Source organism: Protopterus annectens, chromosome 12.part0, assembly GCF_019279795.1.
Source record: "Protopterus annectens isolate FY-2018-M chromosome 12.part0, PAN1.0, whole genome shotgun sequence".
Lineage (NCBI taxonomy): Eukaryota > Metazoa > Chordata > Ceratodontiformes > Protopteridae > Protopterus > Protopterus annectens.
The window spans coordinates 480,522,186-480,543,378 of record NC_056746.1 but is presented as its reverse complement, the minus strand read 5'-3'; the positions used below and the strand labels follow the sequence as shown (position 1 = coordinate 480,543,378).

At 39.5% G+C, this 21,193-nt stretch overlaps 2 protein-coding genes across 2 annotated transcripts in view; one reads left to right on the top strand and one right to left on the bottom strand.

The window, feature by feature from the left end:
• SLC5A10 (solute carrier family 5 member 10) overlaps positions 1 to 21,193 on the top strand; it is a 1,811,293-nt gene that overhangs the window by 1,023,066 nt on the left and 767,034 nt on the right. The window lies entirely within an intron of this gene.
• The window catches only part of FAM83G (family with sequence similarity 83 member G), a 254,449-nt gene that overhangs the window by 42,450 nt on the left and 190,806 nt on the right, over positions 1 to 21,193 (bottom strand). The window contains exon 4 of the mRNA XM_044089580.1: positions 443 to 1,808. Within this exon, the coding sequence (XP_043945515.1) occupies positions 443 to 1,808 (1,366 nt within the window). The remainder of the gene's footprint in view (positions 1 to 442; positions 1,809 to 21,193) is intronic.

Below are 21,193 nucleotides of genomic sequence, written 5' to 3'. Positions count from 1 at the left end.
GTGGCAGTTAGTGCAGTTGCCTCACAGTACTTGAATCCAGTTAATGTGCTGTCTATGTTGAGTCTGTATACCCATATGTATGTATTTGCTCTGTATGCTGGTTTCCTACATGACGTCAAAGACATTATGTCAGTGGAATGGTGATCCCATGAACTGCAAGAGCATGCACAATACATGAGTGTTGAGTTTGTAAAGACTGCAGTCGACCTGTGGACCCCATATAGGATTTATTTACCGCAAGTCCATTGAATGTTGGGATATTCTCTGGCTGCCTACAGTACTAAAGTGGTTAACTGAAAATAAATGCATAAACAATGAAAGTATTGATAAACAGGTAGGGAATTTAATGATTTCTTACAAAATAGTGATTTATTGATGGTGCTGAAGAACTTTTCTTTAGTATTTCTCTATATTTATGAGATTAAAGCAAACCATACTGTACCTCTGTATTCTCTGCAGGATAGTGATGTTTTCTTTGTGTATAAAGTGGTTCTTGGCTCATGTACTTCTGTTTAAATTCCAGTACTTTTTGTGGTCGCTCAATAACCACATTCTCCAGATTATAGTCGTCCGTTAAATCAGTCAGGGACCGCGAGAATCTCTTCCTGGAATTCAGAAGGATATCTCTGCTGTCCCTAAGCTCTTCGCGATGCAGTCTGAGTTTATCAGCTATTCCGTTAAGCATAAGATCAGAGTTTCTTCTTTGGTTGTTACTTTCCCAGTAATCATCTGAAGTGGAAGTGGATGATGCATCAGAAATGCTTTGCTGGCTATTCACATGCTCATATGCTTGTCTTAGTCCAGTTTGCTTGACAAGGTTAGTTTTGTTTTCTGCTGAAACCCCTGATGCATCAACATCATCCAATGTATTGTTCTTCATGACATTGCATTCTGCAGATGTTGGGCCATTTGTTGCATTCACAGTATTATTTTCAGCTCTATTTTTACTACGCAAAGTAACAATGTTTGTTGCACTAACTGTACGCGGCTTTGGAATAGGTGGCTTGGTTTCCTGGTCAGTAGTCTTCTTAGCGGTTTGTAGTTTCTCAGTAGAGTTAGGATGATCGTTCACAGTCACTTTCTGCATAGGTTGTGATGTTGCACTTTCATGACTGGTAACTTGCACATACGAGGCAGAAACCACGTCTTCCACTGATGGGCCATTTTCTGTTTGTCTAATAGCCTCTGCAGATGATGGGATATTATCATTTATTAAAGCAGCTTTTTTCATTTCGTTAAGTGTTTTCTGTGTAGGCACATAAGTATCAACATTTTTTGTTTGCAGTCCTTCACAAATCTGTATCCTTGTACTTCCTGTTGCTTCCCTTATATTAATAAAGCCTATTACACTGTTATCTGGTTCTGGCTCAGGCCATGTAGGTAAATAATCAAACATACTGACTTTCTCCAAGCTTCTCAGCATTGCCAGCACTGGAGATATTTCTTCTTTGACCTCAGCTTGTTCGATTACCTTGGATTTATCAACCTTGGCATTTTTATTTTGTGAATTTTCCATTTTTGTTTCACTTTGTTTGTCAGAACTGTTGCCAGATTCATTGTTTGTTTTCACAAGTGCGTACTTGGGGTTGATGAGTTTTTTTGCCATTTGAGCAGAAGGCAGTGGTGCTGGGATGTTAGCCTGGGGAAGGGGTTCGGGCTCAGGCTCATTTTTCAGTTTGAGATTTTTTAAATTCACTTCCTTGGACAGCAAATACAGCAGTTGGAACTGTTTATCAAATGTGTCCACTACTTGTCCAGTCAGAACTGTGATGATATTACGGTCAATTCTAGATGCTGCCCAAGTAAAGCTAAAAGGAAGCCAAAGAAAACAGGCAAGTGAGTGGGAATAAACTTTTGCAGCACAAATGGAAACAGCAATACAGACGGAATAAAAAAAGTTTTTAAAATAATACTAGTCAAGAAATGTAAAGCTGCTTAAAATATCATTTGAATACTGGCCCCTGCATGACTTGTCATGATAGTTTCATAAACTCTAGTGGTTAGTATATATTTTTAACTTACCCACAGATGTGCATATCTCAAGTAATATTTATATACTTTCCGAAAGTCATATGAACACACATTTTATGCAAAATATCACATCTCTATTACTAATAATGAATCATGCCCTGGCAGTTTTTAATTCAAGGCTTTTTGAGAAAAGAAAAAGACCAACAAAGGTCCATAACAATGTATATTAAATAAGCGGCTACTCTCTCTGGTTAGTCATACCATTCTGGGCACTTCAGTATTTGGTAAGAACCATACTAGTGCTGATGAATGAAACTTTTAAGGTATTTATTCAATGTTGTTTGCATTTGTGTGAAAACATTGCAGTTCTTACTATATCATGTAATTAAGAAAGTTTTATTCCTCACTGAAGTGCATTACAGTTCAATTAAGAACTGAAAAAAATACGTAGTGCATGGAGTACCACAATTATGCATCAAAAATTGCTAAAAGATACAGCCTTGTTAAGCATGTTTGACATCAGAAAGGTGCTTAACAAGCTTTTAAGCACCCCTCACAACTCTTATACTCCAGTCTCACACTAGTGTAGTAACATAGGTTCATAGGTGAACACTAGGATAACTGCCCTAAAGAGTTGTATTTTAACCCTAGCTGCATTATCCCATGCTCAAAATATCCTTACCGTGATTTGGACTCCTTTACTTTCCATTTGTGAATGAATGTTTCTAGGGTCATACTGTGGTGTATTGAAAGGAGACCCTGTTGCAATTTAAGGCATTTAGACACTGCTTCTGTTCATTAGTAGCACAAGAAGCAGTCCTGGATTAAATGTCCTTGTTCTCATACATTGATCTATGTTGTGTTTGAATAGTGAAAGGGATGAGCTTATTTGTACATGGATGGGGAGTATATTCCAGAGTAGTGGTATTCCGTAGGATGTGTACTTGTCCTTCCAAATTGTTCTGTTTATTTTACAGGTACGATTAAGGCCTGTGGATTGGGCATTTCTGATACTATTTGAATTGTGATAGTACAGTAGGCCCATTAGTGCTGGGTCAGATGATGTCTTATATGCCAGGCACAGATCACCTCTTAACAGTCTACAAGAGACATCAGAGCTTTGAGGCAATCTGCATAGGTCATGTGGTTTATTCCCTGGATTCTCTTTGTGAAGTTCCTCTGTGGGTGCTCTAGTTGTTGCACATGTCTGGCCAGGTACATACCAAAGGGGACATTATATGCAATGATGTGCCTGATGAACAGATACAGGACAATGACATTTCTGGGCAGAGGTGATATCCCTTTGCTTATAAGTTGAGTAACACAGAAGGACTTCATCACAGCAGTTGACACATTTTGGTCAAATGGTAGGCCCGTGTCTATACATGTTGCCAAATCTCTAACAGCCGGATCAACTCTTAGGGGTATATTGTTAAGGTTTTAGTTTCCCAAAGGATACAATAATATACTTTTTGTCATTTAGCTTTAGCCCATGACTCAGGCACCAGTTTTTGTTTGGGACAAGCCTTCTTATATGACATTTGAGTCTTTTGGGGATTCAGTGACTGCTCGCAGCTTGCAGTCATCTGCAAACTTGGCCAGCCAAAGACTTTAGACATTTGCTTGGACTTCTGAGAAGTAGATATCAAACAGGAGTGGTCCCAGCACAGGGCTCTGTGGGACTCCACTAGTGACGGGATCCTTTTGTAGGGATAACTTTCCCTAGCTTGACCTCTTGTGCCTATCTGGGAGACATTTGACAATTCAGTAGGTGACATAAGGGTTTATTCCTAATTTAGAAAATTTTTCTCTTACAATAACCAAGTGGAGTATTGTGTCAAAAGTTTGGCCAGGTCTAGGTAGATGGTGTGTACCATCTTGCCTTTGTCTATTGCTTTGGTGACACTTTTGGAAAAGACCCCTAGGTTAAGTGAGCATGACATGCCTTTGATGAAACCAAACTGAGATGGGTCTAGTGTTTGGAGATTTCCTATGATCTTACTGAGTAGTTCCTTGAGAAGTCTTTACATAGGAGGCTGGTCAGACTTATGGGTCTGTAGTTACCTGCATCAGTAGATGGCCCTCCCTTGTGCAGGGTATGACTGTTGTTGCCCTCCATTCACTTGTTATGAAGCTTGTTTGGAGGTGGAGGTTGAATAGTGTTGTTAGGGGCATGGGTAAGTTTTGCTTCATGTTCTTCAGGATACATCCAGGGATATTGTCAGGACCCATAGATGCAGTACTTTGGTTTTCAAGAGAACTTCCAGGACATGGTTCCTCTTCCAGGACATGGTTCCTTCCAGGACATGGTTCTGTGTAATAGCTAGGGACATAACGAATTCTGATTCTTCTTGCGAGATATTTGGGAATGGGAGGTGAAGCTGGAGCTGACTTTATTGGTCAGCAGATTCACTATAGCCTCAGTATAGGTGATGTCATTCATAATCAGCTCAGCACACTGCTCAATACCACTTTTGAGATTATGGACATAGTTGAAGACCACGGGTTTTGTCTTTGGTCTGGGACTACTCTTGCCTCAAATTTGGCCTTCGTGGTTTTAAGTCACTTATTAATTTAATGATGGGATCTCTAAAATGCTGGGTGTTGTACTAGTACAGACTACTGGTAAAGTTAGATAGCTTTTGGTTTCATTAAAATGTCAGAAATGTGCTAACATTTTAATTACATTGAGTTACAAGCAAAATTAATAGTAAGTGTGACATTCAGTACTATGGGAGTAGTAAGTTCAAAATATGGTTGTTAACTAGGATAGTAGCGTTTGAGAATATTGAAATAAGTCAGAAGGATTTTTATTTGAGTATACTGGCAGAATTTTGCCTATACAAATTTTTTGGTTATACACTATGTTCTATGTGGTCAGACTCAAAGCCCTTTCACTACACTCTGTATTCCACAGACTGCTAAGAGGTAATCTGTGTCTCACATACAAGGTATCTTTCGACCCAATACTGATGGAGCTACTGCACACATCAGCAAATCAAACAGTATCAGAAATACTAGGTCTAGGGCATACCTTTCAACTTCTTAAAAACAATATGGACAAAGCCAAAAATAAGTGGGGGTACAGAGGCCCAATAAAGGGACACATTTTAAATGTTGCTCTTATAAACACAGACAGTTTCTAGAATTAAAGGTTTTCTATTAGCATGCATTTTCTGGAGGCTATGAAGTCTGAAACTCAAATGTCTGTCATTATTTCATGACTTAGTCCTCAATGGATTGCCAGAAAAACAAATTTTTATGAGGAATAGCTGAAACATATGCGGCAAAAATCAGGACAGTTGAGAGGTATGGCCTAGGTTATCTATACCTCTTCTGCAACATTAACAGAACAGTTTGGACAGGTGAATCTCAGAGGATACCACAGCTCTGTTAACAGACTTGTCATCCATCCACAACCCCTCTCCCCATTTTCACATGGTGTGGGGGTGTCATTTTAATAGTAACAATTGTCTAGATCCAAGGATAACACTGCTGGATAGCTAGCTCTGCCGAGGTTTTCCATACCCCACACACATACTTACATGTGCAGTCAATTTAGAGTGTCCAGTCTGTCCAGTCCACCTAGTACATGTCTTTGGAATGTGGGAGAACAAGAGAGCACCTGGAGAAAACCCATGTGAACACAAGGACATTCCAATTCCACACAGAAGGCACCCCAGCCAAGAATCAAACTAGAGAGCCTCTTGCTGTAAGGTGACAATGCTATCTGCTGTGCCACTGTGCTGTCCATCTACGTAAAACAAAGATCAACCATGCCCATATTCAAGTATAGCTTGGATGTATAGATGGGTAATAGAAAATGTATCCCAGAACTTTCACCTGTACTATTAAGGGACAGAGGCAGCTCCTAAATACTTTACTTGGTTCCCAACTGAAATGTTGGCACTCAGCAGTTTGAGTGCTGACAAGCCAAAGAAAATCTGAAAAACACAGAAGAGCAAATCTCAAAAATTGCTTTTCTCCTTTAAACTTCTTTTTGTAGGGGGCAAGTCTTCCTGCACCCCACCAACTTGTATATACCAACTCTGAGATCACCACATCTTGGAGAAAAGGGAATATTCTGAGAAATGACATCTTTGACTTGGCAAAGTCCATTCTTTCAGCCATTCAGCCTCCATATTTTGGGACTAGCTCTGGCGGGTCCTGACATTTCAAATGGTTACTGCTTTATTCCAAGTTATGGGTCCCTCAAAATTATCTATGGTATGAACGCAGTTATTCTCACTAGTTATAATATACAATTAATTGACCATAGGATGGGCAAGGCCAATCCAACACCAAATGGAAGAGGTTAATTCAAGCATCAAAAAGGAAATTGGCTAAGCTTTAAGCAGTTAGCCTAGTGTTTAACTATGAACCTAATAGGACAGGAATTAGCTTTAGCAGGAAGTAAACATAATATTAGTACTTCAGTTAGACTTGAAAAATATGTCCTGGAATAAAAATTAGTGAATTAGAATCTTTAGTTACAGCATTTCTTTCCTTTTGGACAAATAGAATGCTGTTGTAATTCAAAAATGGCACTGTAATTATATGCTATCCTGTAGTTTTATCTTAATAGTATAATGATAGGTTCTATATTCTTAAAAAAGCGAACGCTGATTGATCAAACTTATTTTTGCGAAACTGCAAAATATCGAAGCAGCAGAAACTCAAATTTTTTCCTAGGGAAAGAATTTGGTTGTCCGTTTCTGTTGCTTCGGTATTTTCAGTGTTATGGTGGAAAGTTACCGGTCGGATTCAGGTAAGTGTGCGATTGTGTGGATGTGAGTGTTAGGGTGATTTAGGTGAGTTAGGGTTAGGGCTCGGGTTAGGTGTGTGTGTGATTGAGTGGACATGAGGGTTCGGATTTAAGTGAGTTAGGGAGCAAGTGAAGCGAGTGTGCAATAGTGACGGACCTTAGGGTTAGGATTTGGGTTAAGGTAAGTTGGTAGTTAGTGGTGTGTGCATAGTTTAGTGTAGGGTTAGGTATCATAGGTTCATAGGTTCATAGGTTAGTACTAAGCTAACTGCTCTTGCAAGCCATTTTAAGCCTAGCCAATTATCCCTTGTGAGACTCAAACACTGCACCTTGTGTTTGTAAGGCAAACACCTTAACCATTAGGCCACCCTCCCAATCCCCAATCAGATTTTAGGTGTGTGTGTGTGTGTGGATTTCTGTTTGTTTGGTGTGCTTGTGTTGTGTGCATGTGTTTTGGATCAGCGATTTTTTTCCCTGGGAAAAAAATCGCTGATCTGACAGTTTGAGATCGTAAGCTTTTGCTTAAATTAGGCTGATCAATCAGCGTTCGCTTTTTTAAGCGTTCGATGATATAATATAGACCCTAATGGTATAGCTATAATATAGCTGGTATAAATTATGCTGCAATAGTGTTACGCTAATCTATATTCAGAACTGAAGTTAAATTTTTCCTAAAAATGAAGTGTACCACATATGCTGGTTTTGTATTTTGCTAGCAGTAGGCAACTTAAAAATATACCTTTTCATATCCTTTTGATAAATAGTAATGCCTTGATGATGCCTTTGGATTTTAAAATTGTATGCTAAAACTGCAAAGACGGTCATTTGCAAGTCTGAGAATTATTGGTTTTTCTAGTTTCTCTAGTGTAAATATGTGTATTTGAGTTGTCACTGTATTTTATTAAGCTATTGTTAAATAAAACATTATTGTACATAATTATAGCCATATATGTTACTGCTTGCAGTTGGAGTCAGCACTTTTTTTTTATGTGAGCAGCTGTCACTTATAATCATTTACAACTTTAGCCAGTGACATAAAAATATGCTACATTTTATAGATGGGGTTAAATACAATTATAAAACGTGTGTTGATACACAGTTATCGCATAAATAATGATGCTTCTGAAAGGACTGGCAATTTTTACCACTACTGAATTTAGAATACTCAAGTCTAGTCAGAGATATGCACTGGAAAAACAAACTGTTAATAGTAATTGTCCTCAGTAAAATATGCCATTACAAAGACAATGCAATTCTATCATGATAATTTAAGACAATGTTCTGTTAGACCCACATCCTGTAGCAGCAGTTTAGGGTTTCATTTGCCTACCGTGTGAAACTGAGCAAGTCACCTAACCATTGTTCCCAGGTTGTCCCCTAAAAGGGGCACTTGCTGTCCAGGGTTGTTTTTATATATATATATATATATATATATATATATATATATATATATATATAGTTTATTTTTTTAAATGCAGATTATGCAAAATGTGGGCTGTATTATACCTTAGCAAGACTGACTCTGCTATTGCCCATGGTGGAAAAGCTGGTTAAGTTTCACTGTTTACGACTTTGAAGCAGGCAAGATAACTAAAAAAAAAAAATCTTGGGACTGTCTGACACTTGTCACTGAATACAAGAAACAAATAGTCAATGAAATTAAATGGCTTACCGTTTGGCAGAGGGTGCATTTTGGTTTGATTCTCTCAACCCTTATTTGCCTACTGTGTGACCTTGAGCAAGACTTTTAACCAAAGATTGCTCCTGGGTTGCCCCTGAAAATGGTTTGTCTCTCCAGTGGGTCTACCTGGTTAACAAATGAAGTCATCATCACCACTACTACTGTACAACAAACAGCCATAATGTTATCTAAATCTGAAGCATCTGATGAGAGATAGCTGTATCTTGAGGAATCAATACGCTGTGGCAGATTAGTTATTCTAATAGTCAAGTATTTAAATTTTCTTGAAAGTAAATGAGATTGAAACAGAATTAATATTATTATGATTAATATAGGTTTTGCAAATAAAGAAGGGGTTTGGCAGTTTAAGAGCAGTTAAGTCTACATAATCGAATGTAATTTTTTCTTTAGGTAAAAAAGTTGTATGTAGGTCTGGGTTGCCTCTGAAAAGCGGGTAAAGTACTGCATGGGAATATTTCATAAGTGTAAGATCATGTGATTGCCTTCCAAAAGCTGGCTGCATTCTTGCTCAACACCAGGATAAAATAAATCCCCAAAATGTGGGCAAATACCTATTCATATACTTTTTTTTTCTCTTCCTTCTTCACTCGCATCCTTACCTCTATCAACTTCACTCCCCTGGCTTTCTCTCTAAATTTACCATAAACCTGCTTTTCTTGCACTTCATATTGCAATTCCCATTTGCGTTATACTAATTTATCTTTAATTTCTCCATAAACTGCCTAACATTTCTCTTACTATTAAATCATTGTCATATAACTTGAATCTATTATTAAACAATACTTTCATATTATATGTAATTTGGTATAATTTAAACTGGAAACACAGGCCCATTATGGATGGACAGATGGCTGATATTGGGAGTATTTTATGTTCACGGGTGTATTTTAGATGGAGTAACATATGAATGTTACATTTTTGTCAGTATTTCACTTGGAGGAAATGTATCTGGGACTGTTAAAGACCTAGAGGATATTATGAGTTTCGCATAATTTATCATTAAATTATGCAAATTGAAGGAAAGATCCACAATTAGAAATAAGATTAGAACCCTGAAAAGGGCTTTCAGAAGGATGAGGAACAGAGGAGGAATCTTCTGGGGTAACAATGTTGTGGTTCTCAGCATTGTGTTGCCAGATGGAATTCATCTTTGCATGTTTGCCTGTACTCTGAGGGTTTTTGAAAAGCTGGAAGGAAAACTGAACTTAGGACAAGGTTGGAATATACTAAGAAAAGGTTTGCAGGAAAGTTATGGTAAAGGAATCTGGGCTAGATGCACAACAGTGGCTAAAAGAGATTAGTTTTTAGAATCCAAAGTAGTAAATATGTGAACAGTTGGGGGAGGGCTGATAATATGGTTTATTTCCCAGTAAAAGATCATAGCTGTTTTTGCATTAGGTACCTGATATAGGAGTTTACACAAACATATACCTGTGCCCATTGTATGCACAAGTTCATATTAGTAAAGGATGAAGAGGTTAAGTCATTAACATAAAATTGATGATATTGTATTTTAATTTGATCATGTGATCTGTAGTCCATTAGGATAGTTGTATACATTGTGCATACATATCATTTGATGAATTGGCAGTCTTTTTAGTTTGCTTGTGTGCACGCGTGTGTGTGTGTGTGTGTGTATCCTGTGATGTGCTTGTGGTTTGCTGTGTTGACAAGATAGGCCCCACTTCCCTTAGGACTCTTGTAGGATAAAAGGGGGTATCAGAAGCAAAGAAATGAGCACATTATTTTAAAAGAAGAGTTAAAATAGTTTATAAATCAGGGAGTCATGTGTTACAGGTGCTGAATACAGAAGAAATGATCTGGTACGATTCAAAATAAGTAGATAAAAGCTTGGTGCATAGCAAGCCAATGCCGTGCAGTGGAAAAGAGAAGGATTTCAGAAAATGTAGCGATGCAAAAGGTAATATTTGAGAAAACTTAATGGGAATATTAGCTGTCGTACTTTAATGTTAGATCAGAACAACATTCTTATTGGCCTGAAAATAAGTGATCTATAAAAGCAATACAAGGTTATAAGGTTCTTGAGGTAGTTTGAAGGTTAACAAATAGAGTATTTAGAGATGCCTGGAATAACGTCATAGTTGATAAAGAGATGAATAAGCAGTTGTTAGAAAGTCAATCCGGAAGACCTTCTTTAAATGCTGTACACTGTAATGCGTTTTAGCGGAAAAAGAAACAACTGAATATATGATCTGTACAAAGTGTGGAAAAGTAAAATTATGTACATAACATAGGTAATGTTATTTTATAAAAACAGAAATATGAGGAGGCATGTAAGCACCTGCAAAGTATGAGCAGAAAAAGATCTTGAGCTTAGACAATTCATCTCCAGCATGTACTGGAGTGATTCACTGCTGAAGGTGAAGCACATGGGATGAAAGTAACGCCAAATGAGAACTCATGGTCCTTGCAGAAAAAAAAGGAATACATCATTGCCTGGAGATAAGGGAGAGCAGCTACCTCATGCGGAGGAGTTTTAAGTATCTTGGGGTTTTGTTCACATATGAGGGATCAGGAGATAGACTGCCAGATGGCTGCAGCAGCTGTATTGTACTACAGTGTGGTCAGCAAGCAAAAGATGTGTCGCATGTCAGGACTCTGAATTTACTGGTCAGTCGCCATCTTTAACCTCAATTAACTCTGATAACAAGACTTGAGTAGTGAAAGAAGTGATGAGAATACAGATGCAAATGAGGATTTTCTGCAGAATAGCTGGGTTCAGCCCCATGACTGAGGGTTAAGCTTTGTAGTCTGGAGGTATCTTATAGTAGAAATGCGGCTTCTCAAGGTTGGCATTTGTGGTGGATTAGGCAGGTGGCGACCATGCCCTTTGGCATGTCCACAGGACGTATAGCAGGTATGGCTGGAGAAGGCTCTGGGGCAGATCAAGTTATACTGGATACAGTGCTTTTCTTAACCTAAACAGGAATGTCTACTGATCTCATGGGAGAAGAGGAGGACCGTTGCTGACATTACAGAAGAGTTGTCCTACCCCTACTCCACTCCTCATATTACCCCCCCCCCCCCCAGCTCTGACCAGGATTAGCGTTTCAGCAAAGATAGGCATGGATGGAATGGCCAGTGAGAATGGGACATCTTTGTAAGTCTTGACTGAGTCAGTCAGTAGCTTTAAAGTTGCAAGACATATAGAATGAAAAGAAGAAGGGAAAAAGAATGCAGAAGACTAACATGTACATCATTACGCAGCCTTACTAGAGGCAGAAAATCAATTAAAATAGCCAAACAACTGTTTTAGAAAGTGGGATAAAAAGCAAAAGTTTGTTGTGAAAAGAAAAATAAAGCATGTTTTTCTTTTTAGTACATAAATTGTGTATAATATACATAACACATGTAAACAAGCACACGCACAATTTCAATTAAAAGGGGAAAAGAAAATTTTAAAGGAGGTTGAAGGACAAAACAAGGGAAGATGATTGGGTAGGTTAGAGGAGTTTTTTTTTTCTTTGTTTTTCACATCCATTTTCATAGTCTCATAACAAACACAATCTGCTGTTTCCCAATGCCCCCCCCCCCCCTCCCCAGTCAGTATGCGTCCCAAGGCAAATAGAAACAGAACACCCAAGGTGCAAAATTTTCCTAATGGTAAGGGAGTTTCTTTCCCCACTTTGAACTACCCTCAATTTCCGGGCCATACAATGACAGTGATGTATTTCAAGTTGCACAAGGTATCCATCTCTAACTTCCCTTAGCATGCTATAAGGACACAGACTATAAAATGTTACCAAAAAAAACAAAAAACGCTATACTTTATTATGCAGTGGGAGGACATACAGATACCATGCTGTAAATGTTGGGGACCAACACTGAGAACTGACAGAAGCCATTTCTACAAACTGCACTAATGATGAAATCATAATAATGGATTCCAGTACAGGTACAGAATGGGATATCATCACTTCTGGGGGGGGGGGGACTAAAAACATCGTGTTGTACCCAACTTGATAGGTTATAGACCAACTGTGCATATATGTGCGTGTGTGTGTGTGTGTGTGTGTGTGTGTGTGTGTGTGTGTGTATATATATATATATATATATATATATATATATATATATATATATATATATATATATATATATATATATATATATACATATAGATACATAGATACATATATATATATATATATATATATATATATATATATATATATATACATATATATATATATATAAACATATACATATGTATACATATATATACATATATATATATATACATATGTATACATATATATATACATATATATATATATATATATATATATATACATATGTATACATATATATACATATATATATATACATATGTATACATATATATATATACATATGTATACATATATATACATATATATATATATACATATACATATGTATACATATATATATATATATATATATATACACACACACACACACACACACACACACACACACAACATACATTTTTTTTTTGCTTACACCCTTTTTAGTATGCAAAGTTACATGTAAATATGACAGTTTTGGCTATTATATTTTAATTATAAAAACAAACACCAGTTAAACAGCTGCAGCAACAATAAGTTATTATCATTACTTTGTTGTTATGGAGAAGCTACAGTCATGACAAATGCTGTGCACAGTTATTTGAGCTTCTTTTAGCTGGAAACATAACAGTGAAAAAAGTACAGTTTTGTACCTACCATAAATGTAGATGTCCGAATAGGATAGCATCTGCAGTCCTAACAAATGGGTTGTCCTGTCGTCAGGCAGCCCTTCAGTCGGCCGGATTCCAAAGTCTGGGTCTGGCCTCGGCTGGTGTCGCACTTCACCCGACGTCATCTCTGCTGGTCTTCGGGTATAAAGGCATCAGCCGACGCCATTTTCCTCAGTGTTTCTTGCCCCAGATGCCAGTTGCCCTCTTGGAAAACTAAATTTTGGGTAAATGCCAATGTTTCCAAAAAAAAGTAGGCAAACACAAAAAATAAGCATGTATGTACATATATACAAACAAATACACCATAAGAGATCCCCCCCTAGCTAGCTATAAGGAGGGTAAATACCCTAGGAGTACCACAGAGGGGAAGGAGGGTAATCCTGACTGCAGATGCTATCCTGTTCGGACATCTACATTTATGGTAGGTACAAAACTGTACTATGTCCTTCAAGGATGCATCTGCAGTCCTAACAAATGGGTAGAATACCATAGCCAAACTAGGGGAGGAGGAAGAAGAATTATGGTGTAGTTAGGATCCCTTGCAATACAGCAGTGGCAAACCCTGCTCGGGATCTAGAGTATAGAGGTAAGTTGTAATGCTTGGCAAATGTATGCACGGAGGTCCAAGTAGCCGCCTCAATAATGTCCTTGGTAGCCACTCCTCATAAGAAAGCTGTGGTAGTGGCTGTAGCCCTTGCAGAGTGAGGTCTTATGTTCTGTGGAATTTGCTTTCCATGGTAGGAGTAACAGAATCTTATGCAATTTCCTATCCACTTGGAGATTGTCTGTTTGGAAATTGCTTTTCCTTCCCTTCCTGTTGCATAAGCTACTAGAAGCTGGTCAGTTTTTCTATTGCCCTTGGTTCTGTCCAGGTAGTAGCGCAACTGTCTATGTACATCCAAGGTATGCAGCAGTCTTTCCCCTGTTCTGTGGATTGGGAAAGAAGGTAGGTAGGTGGATTGCCTGGTTTAGAGACACTCTGGATACCACCTTAGGCATAAATGTAGGATTAGTTCTCATGGACACTCTATCTTGATGGAAGATTAGGAAGGGTTGTACTGCCATTAAGGCCTGTAGTTCAAACCCTTGTTGCTGAAGTAATTGCCAGTAGGAAAACAGTTTTCCAGGATAGGTGTTGAAGATCTGCTGTTGCTGCTGGTTCAAATGGAGGGAGTGTCAATTTTTCTAGCACAAAGTTCAAGTCCCATGCTGGTAATGGTGGTTTCCTAGGAGGTTTTACATTCTTGATTCCTCTGAGGAACTGCCTGAGTAGAGGATGTGAGAAGACTGGGGATCAAGCTGTATTCTGCAGAAATAGCTGATGCATGTATCTTGATGGAGGAATAGGACAGGCCTGTATGGAGAAGCTCTGCCAAGTACTCCAAGATGTTAGCAATATCTATCTTTGACACATCTTTTCCTCTTTCAGTACTCCAAATGACAAACCTTTTCCATTTTCCTGCATAGTTCCTTCTTGTTGAAGGTCTGCGGGCCTCGAGGATAATGTCTTTAACCCTTTGGGATAAATCTGGGTTAGTTGCTGTTATGTAATGTTCCAGGTAGTCAGTTGCAGAGTTTTTAGGTTTGGATGCATGATGTTGTAGTCGTTCTGAGTTAACATCAAAGGCATCAGGGGTAGTGTCCACGTTCTCCCCCGAGACATGCTCCTCAGCAATGGATACCAGTGTTGTCTTGGCCAATTTGGAGCTATCAGAATTATCCTTGGACGTTCCTCTTTGATTTTCAGTAGTACCTTGTGCATCAAAGGAAGAGGTGGGAATGCATATGCTGTCAGGCCTTTCCAACTGAAGGATAGAGAGTCCACCTTCCATGCAAGTGGGTGGTATGTCCTTGTGCAGAATTTCTTGAGCTGGTGATTGAGTGGGGATGCGAATAGGTCTATTTGTGGCATTCCCATTTCTTTGTGATGGCCTTGAAGATGTCCGGGTGTAGCATCCATTCGTGAGCATCCGAGGTAGTTCTGCTTAACATGTCTGCTAGGATGTTTTCTTTTCCCGGTACAAATATTGCCTGTAACTGGATGTTGTAGCTCAGAGCCATATTCCATAGGTCCAGAGTCATTCGGCATAGGGGTATGAATGAGTGCCTCCCTGTTTGTTGATGTACCACATGACTGTGGTGTTGTCTGTCCTTATCATTAAATGGCCTTCTTTGAGGAATGGTCTGAAATTCTGGATTGCTAGTTTTACTGCCAGCATTTCTTTTTGATTTATGTGCAGGTGCAGCTGGTCTGGAGTCCATAATCCTTGTATGCATTTGTCCAGCATGTGTGCCCCCCAACCTAGGTCTGAGGCGTCCGTTGTGATGGTTTGGCTTGCTTGAAAGTTGTGGAAGGGCAAGCCTGGGTTTGACTGGCATGCTTGAGCCCACCATAGGAACTCTTGTTTCAGACATGGGATTAGTGGTATTTCGGTTTCTAAGCTGTGCCTGTGTTGAGACCATAAATTCTTTAGGTACCACTGTAGCTTTCTCATATGCAGTCTGGCATGGGGGACCAGGATTATGCATGATGCCATGAAGCCCAATGCCTGCAGTACTTTCCTTGCTGTTAGTTTGTTCTGCTTTGTTAATGCCAAGAAGTAAAGAGGGAGTTGTTCTTGTTTTTCTGCAGTTAGGAATGCCATCTGTTTTACTGTGTCCAATTCTGCACCCAAGAATGTTCTTGTTTGGGATGGTATCAGTCTTGACTTTTTAAATTGACTGTGTATCCCAGGGCTTGTAGTAAGCAAATGACTCTTTGTAAGTCTTTTGTCAGCTTGCTTTTGTTGTCCGCTTGTATCAGGCAGTCGTCCAGGTATGGATAAATTTGGATTCCCTGTAGCCTGCAATGAGCGATTACTGATGCCAGGCATTTTGTGAATACTCTGGGCGCAGTAGATAAGCCAAAGGGCAATGCTGAGAATTGATAATGCTCTGATCCTGCAAGAAATCTGAGGTATCTTCTGCAATTTGGTCGTATGGGGATGTGCAGGTATGCCTCCTTGAGATCTAGAGTTACCAGCCAACACTCCTTGCCCAGCATGGGAAGAAGTTGCTGTAGGGTCAGCATTTTGAATTTTGGAACAATGATGAATGTGTTAAAGGCGGACAGGTCGAGAATAGGTCTCCAACTTTTCTCTTTTCTTGGTACTAGGAAGAGTCTGGAGTAGAATCCTTTGCCCTGTTCTGTAGGTGGTACCCTTTCCACAGCTCTCATCTTTGTTAATTGAGCTATCTGTTTTAGAGCTTCTGTTTTTGATTTGGAGGTAGGTTTGGCATTCCTCTTTTACTGGTAAGGTGTGGAAATGAAACCTGTAGCCTTGGTCTATAGTTTGTAAAATCCACTTGTCTCTTGTGATATAGTGCCAATTTTTGAAAATAAGGCTAACTTTCCGCCTAAGGGTGCTGCTATTTGTTCCCTGGTAGGCGTGTCAGAGCCAAGTCACTGTGATTGTCCTGTTGCAGTGGCAGTGGTTGTGTCTGTCCCTCGTTGGTTATTGCCTTGCCACTGGCGCCCTCTGTAGGCACCTCCTCTGGATTGATTTCTGCCTCTGGAACGCCTATTCCTGCCTCTCTGAGATTTAGAGGAGTCTGGAAAGGACCAATTTTTGGAAGGCCAGTTCCTGCTAAACCTTGGGGCCTGAACCTGTAAGAAATCTTTAACTGTTTGTACAGATTTTGCCTTCTCTTCCATTTTCTTCATTACTTGCTGGGCAGGAGAACCAAATAGACTGACCTTATCCATAGGAGCATCTAATAGCTTTGCTTTAACATGATCCGCAAGACCTGTTCTTTCAACCATGCATGCTTTCTTATAACTGTGCCAGTCATGGCTGATCTAAATGAAGCCTCCAGTGCATCATAGCCACATTTTAAAGAATGGTTACTAACCTGCTGAATGTTATTCACCATTTCTAAAACATATTTCTTATCTAAGGAATCATCAGAGGACAGTTTCTTAGTTAACTGATCAAGCATAAACTCTTGGTATTGGATCATATGAAACTGACAGTTCAAAGCTCTAGCTGAGAGAGTAGCAGAGGTGTAAACTTTTTTACCCCATCTCTCTAAGGACCTGGATTCCCTTTCAGAAGGGAGAGGGTTTTTGCTGAGGTCGAAGCTACTGCCTTAGGCCCCTGGGAGATAGTCTCAGGATCTGCAAGGGGAGCCTTGTATAGGTGGTGGTGAGTGTCCGGTACCCTGTAAAACCTATCGGGCTTGGCAGGGGCTGGAGGTAAAGTATCAGGAGCAGTGCAAACATCATTAAATGCATCATCCACAACAGGAAGAACTGGAGGTATAGCTAAGGGCCTATGTTGCGTAAATGTAGAAAGGTCCTAAGCCTTTTTCTTGAATCAGAGAAATCTTGTCCCTGCCATTGGAATTGCTCTCTCATGGCATGTAAGGTTTCCCCAAAGGAAAATTCCTCTGGTGGAGAGGCAGAAGGAATAGATTATTCAGCATCGGAATCTTCATAAGTAGAAAAAGGAGCCTCTGGATGGTCTGTATTGTCTGAATCATCAGAAGAATCATCTGAGGACACTGGCTCAGGGGGCTCTGCTCTAGGTCTCTTATCTGGAGGCTGAGAGGCCCTGTCTGGGTGAGATTGGGATCCCCTTATTAAAGAGATGAGATCCTCTGCCAGAGTAAGCATTTGAGAACTGGAACTGGGCCTGTGTGAGGGGGGCTTAACAGGCACAGATTTAGCAGATTTGGCTGCTTTAGCCCTGGCAAAGCCCTTTATAGACATGGCTGCAGGAGGCCTAGCAGCACCACGTGCTGGGGTAGAGACATCCAAAGGGATGGTGTCCGATAATTCTAGAGGAACCACATTAATAGGCAAAACTTCAGAGGCCGATTCAACTAGGGTAGCAGGAGCCTCGGTAGTAGTCATGGATTCGCTGAAGATTGACCCGCTTGCTCGGTTTCGGCCGAAACTGAGACACTCGCGTTTGCTTAACCGTGGTTTCGCCGAAACCTGGACCGAAAGTGTCGGTCTTTTCTTTGCTTTAACAATTTGAGAAGTCGGAGGATCCGACGGCATAATGTATGCAAAATCTGAGCCGAAAAACTGTTCAGCAAACTCCGACCGACGCCTAAGCGTTCGTCAGTTGAAGGAAGCACAGGCTAAACAGGCTGCTACGTCGTGGTCTGGGCCTAAACAAGGTAAGCAGTAAGAGTGGAAATCTTTATGAGGTATTTGTTTCCCACAAGTTAAACAGTTATTCACTTTTTCTGACATCGGCTGAGGCAAGAGTCCCCAACGGGGTACTTAGCTTTTTAGAAGTCTTCGAAGTAGTATTCGGTAGTAGTAATCTCTGGATCTGACCGACCGGCACTTGCGAAGAGATGACGTCGGGTGAAGTGCGACACCAGCCGAGGCCAGACCCAGACTTTGGAATCCGGCCGACCGAAGGGCTGCCTGACGACAGGACAACCCATTTGTTAGGACTGCAGATGCATCCTTGAAGGACATCTACACTAATATTACACGCCATCCTGCTTGCCTACAAGTAAAAAGTTGTAGAATGCTTCAGACTTGCTTTTTGTTGGTCAGATTTCTTAGAAAGCAGAGTAATTGAATATCCCAGTTCTGAATGAATATTGCCTTCAACTAATTAATGGGCAAGAAAAGAACTCAACAATATATTCAGTTTACCCAAAGGTGCACCAACATTCCAGTTGTTATATTAACTGACAAAGGTTCTTATTGTACAACTGTGTGTCGTTGAAGCCAAGATATTTGGGAGAGAAGTTAGAGTGGCAAAAGTAGGTCTGAAGTAATAAACTTTAAAACATTCACACTGAAAACCAGTAGAAATGCTACAGTTATGTGATGAAAGTATTTAATGTGATTAAGCACATTTAAAGATTGCTTCACTAACAAACTTTAAATGATTGAAAGATTAGAAGACGTACATCAAACTAGAAGCATGTCCCAATTGCTGTTTGCTTACTCCATTCATTTGATTGGGAAGTATGCCATAATTAAGAGTCCTACAACCAAGCAAGACAGACAGGTGTATCAATTTTGAATTTACTTATTCCACCTTAAAAATACAGAATTTCTATTGGAAGGTGCTACTAACCTATGTAAAAACAACTGGTGAGGAATGTAATTGGACTGAACCTGAAAATGGTCCACGTGGTTCAATCTTCCACCTTGGTTAGGAAAAAAATGAATGAATGAATAAATAACATCTGCCTAAATAGTCCTATAAGATAACCGGACAGACAGAAATTGTTATATATTACAGGTCTCCCCTGACCATCCTTTATGGAATAAGCCTCAATTTTGCAAAGCATTAGGGATATCATGGCTTCATTATTCCTTCTTAAATCAGAAGTGAGCCTTGCAGAATTTTAGCCAAACCTGACAAAGCTCACTTTTTCAGATAAAGACAAGCCATAACTCTTTGGTGAACCCAAAAGACACTTGGCAGAAATGAAAAGACTTCTGGAGCAGTGATTACTGCTTCTCCTTGGTTACTTATACTGCAAGAACGGAGTCTTCCTCTAGGCTATGTTGTACCCTTTGTAGTTGCGCCCTAGATGCGCAGCCAGTACCTTCAGTCTTATAAATTACATCTGATCTCACCACACTCCCCGCCCCGACTACCCACATATTTAATTTGTCCACCCCTTACTTACTCCTCAGACAAATTTCTGTTGTACCTCTAAAAGTGTAAGTGCAAGGAATCTGGACAAAGCCAAAAATAATGGGGGGGGGGGCAAAGGATCACAAATAGGGACACTTTGCAGTTGCATTTTTTTGAATGCTTTACGTTTTAGACATCAATTCTCAATGATTTCAGACATTTTATAAGGGACAGATCGAAAACAAGAGGCACAAATGTGGACATTCTGACAAATATGGACAGCTGAGAGGTATAACTTCTGTTATGGGAATGTGATGGCTATTATTAAAAGAAATGGGCAAACAAAGCATGCAGACAGGCTTGTACACACGGACGCCACAGTTTTTTCTCAGAACCACTGACACATTGTGAATCTGTGTCTTTCTTGCTCTTTTAAAATATGTCACTATTACTCGCCAGTTTAAAACTAAGAAATCATAGTCCTGGATATTTTATTTTTATACACACTTCGAAGCTCCCAGCCTTTGCAAAGATTATGGGAAAAGTGGACTATAAACAAAAATACTGTAGTGCAACCTTGGATCAAAGGATGGGGAATTGGCATGTATGTCTAGTTGACCACCCATGCCCAAGCCTATATTAACCCCTTAAAAATACTAGGGTATCAAAACTTCTTTAGCCTAGTAATCATATATGAACTCACCTCTTAGTAGAGGTTCAGCAACAGTTTACAGCAGGCATTAGTGCTATCATTGCTTTACTCTCAAGAGTCCAATTGTGTCTAATCCAGTATAGATGCAGACCAGCTGATACTAGCAGTTTTTATTCATTTAAAAGTATCTGAAATACATTGGCTTTGGACATCACCCTCTGAACTGCTGTACTAGCTATCTTGAAAGACAACTAGGTCCTAAACACAGCATTGTAGAATGCATTTTCTTTTCTACAAACTAACATACAAGTAAAGGGCTTCTTTAGTGTTTCTTAGCTTGTTGGCCTATTAATCTGCATCTTGGGGAATTTGACACCTTATCTTTCCCAGGTCCACCACATCAACACAGTGAGAGGTGCTTGGAAAACCAAGAGGTTTCTGTCACTCCATCATTTGTGCTAGTTACCCTTATTTAAGACACTGAGCACTTTACAATGAATGTAAAACAGACTCCTGCATTCTTACATTCTAGGGGAAACAACTTTGTGTGTGTGTTATTAGTGATCTGGCTCTTGACAAACATTCTGAGGCAATGCCTGTAGACCTATAAACATACAAAATATGAGCCGTTCCTTTAAAATATTTCCATCTTTGGGACTCATGCATACAGTAAAACTATGTAATAACTATGACTAACTCATTCCTTAAACTACTTCATTGCTAAAGCCCTATCTTCGGCTTAATTTTGTTAGTTTTGTCATATGCC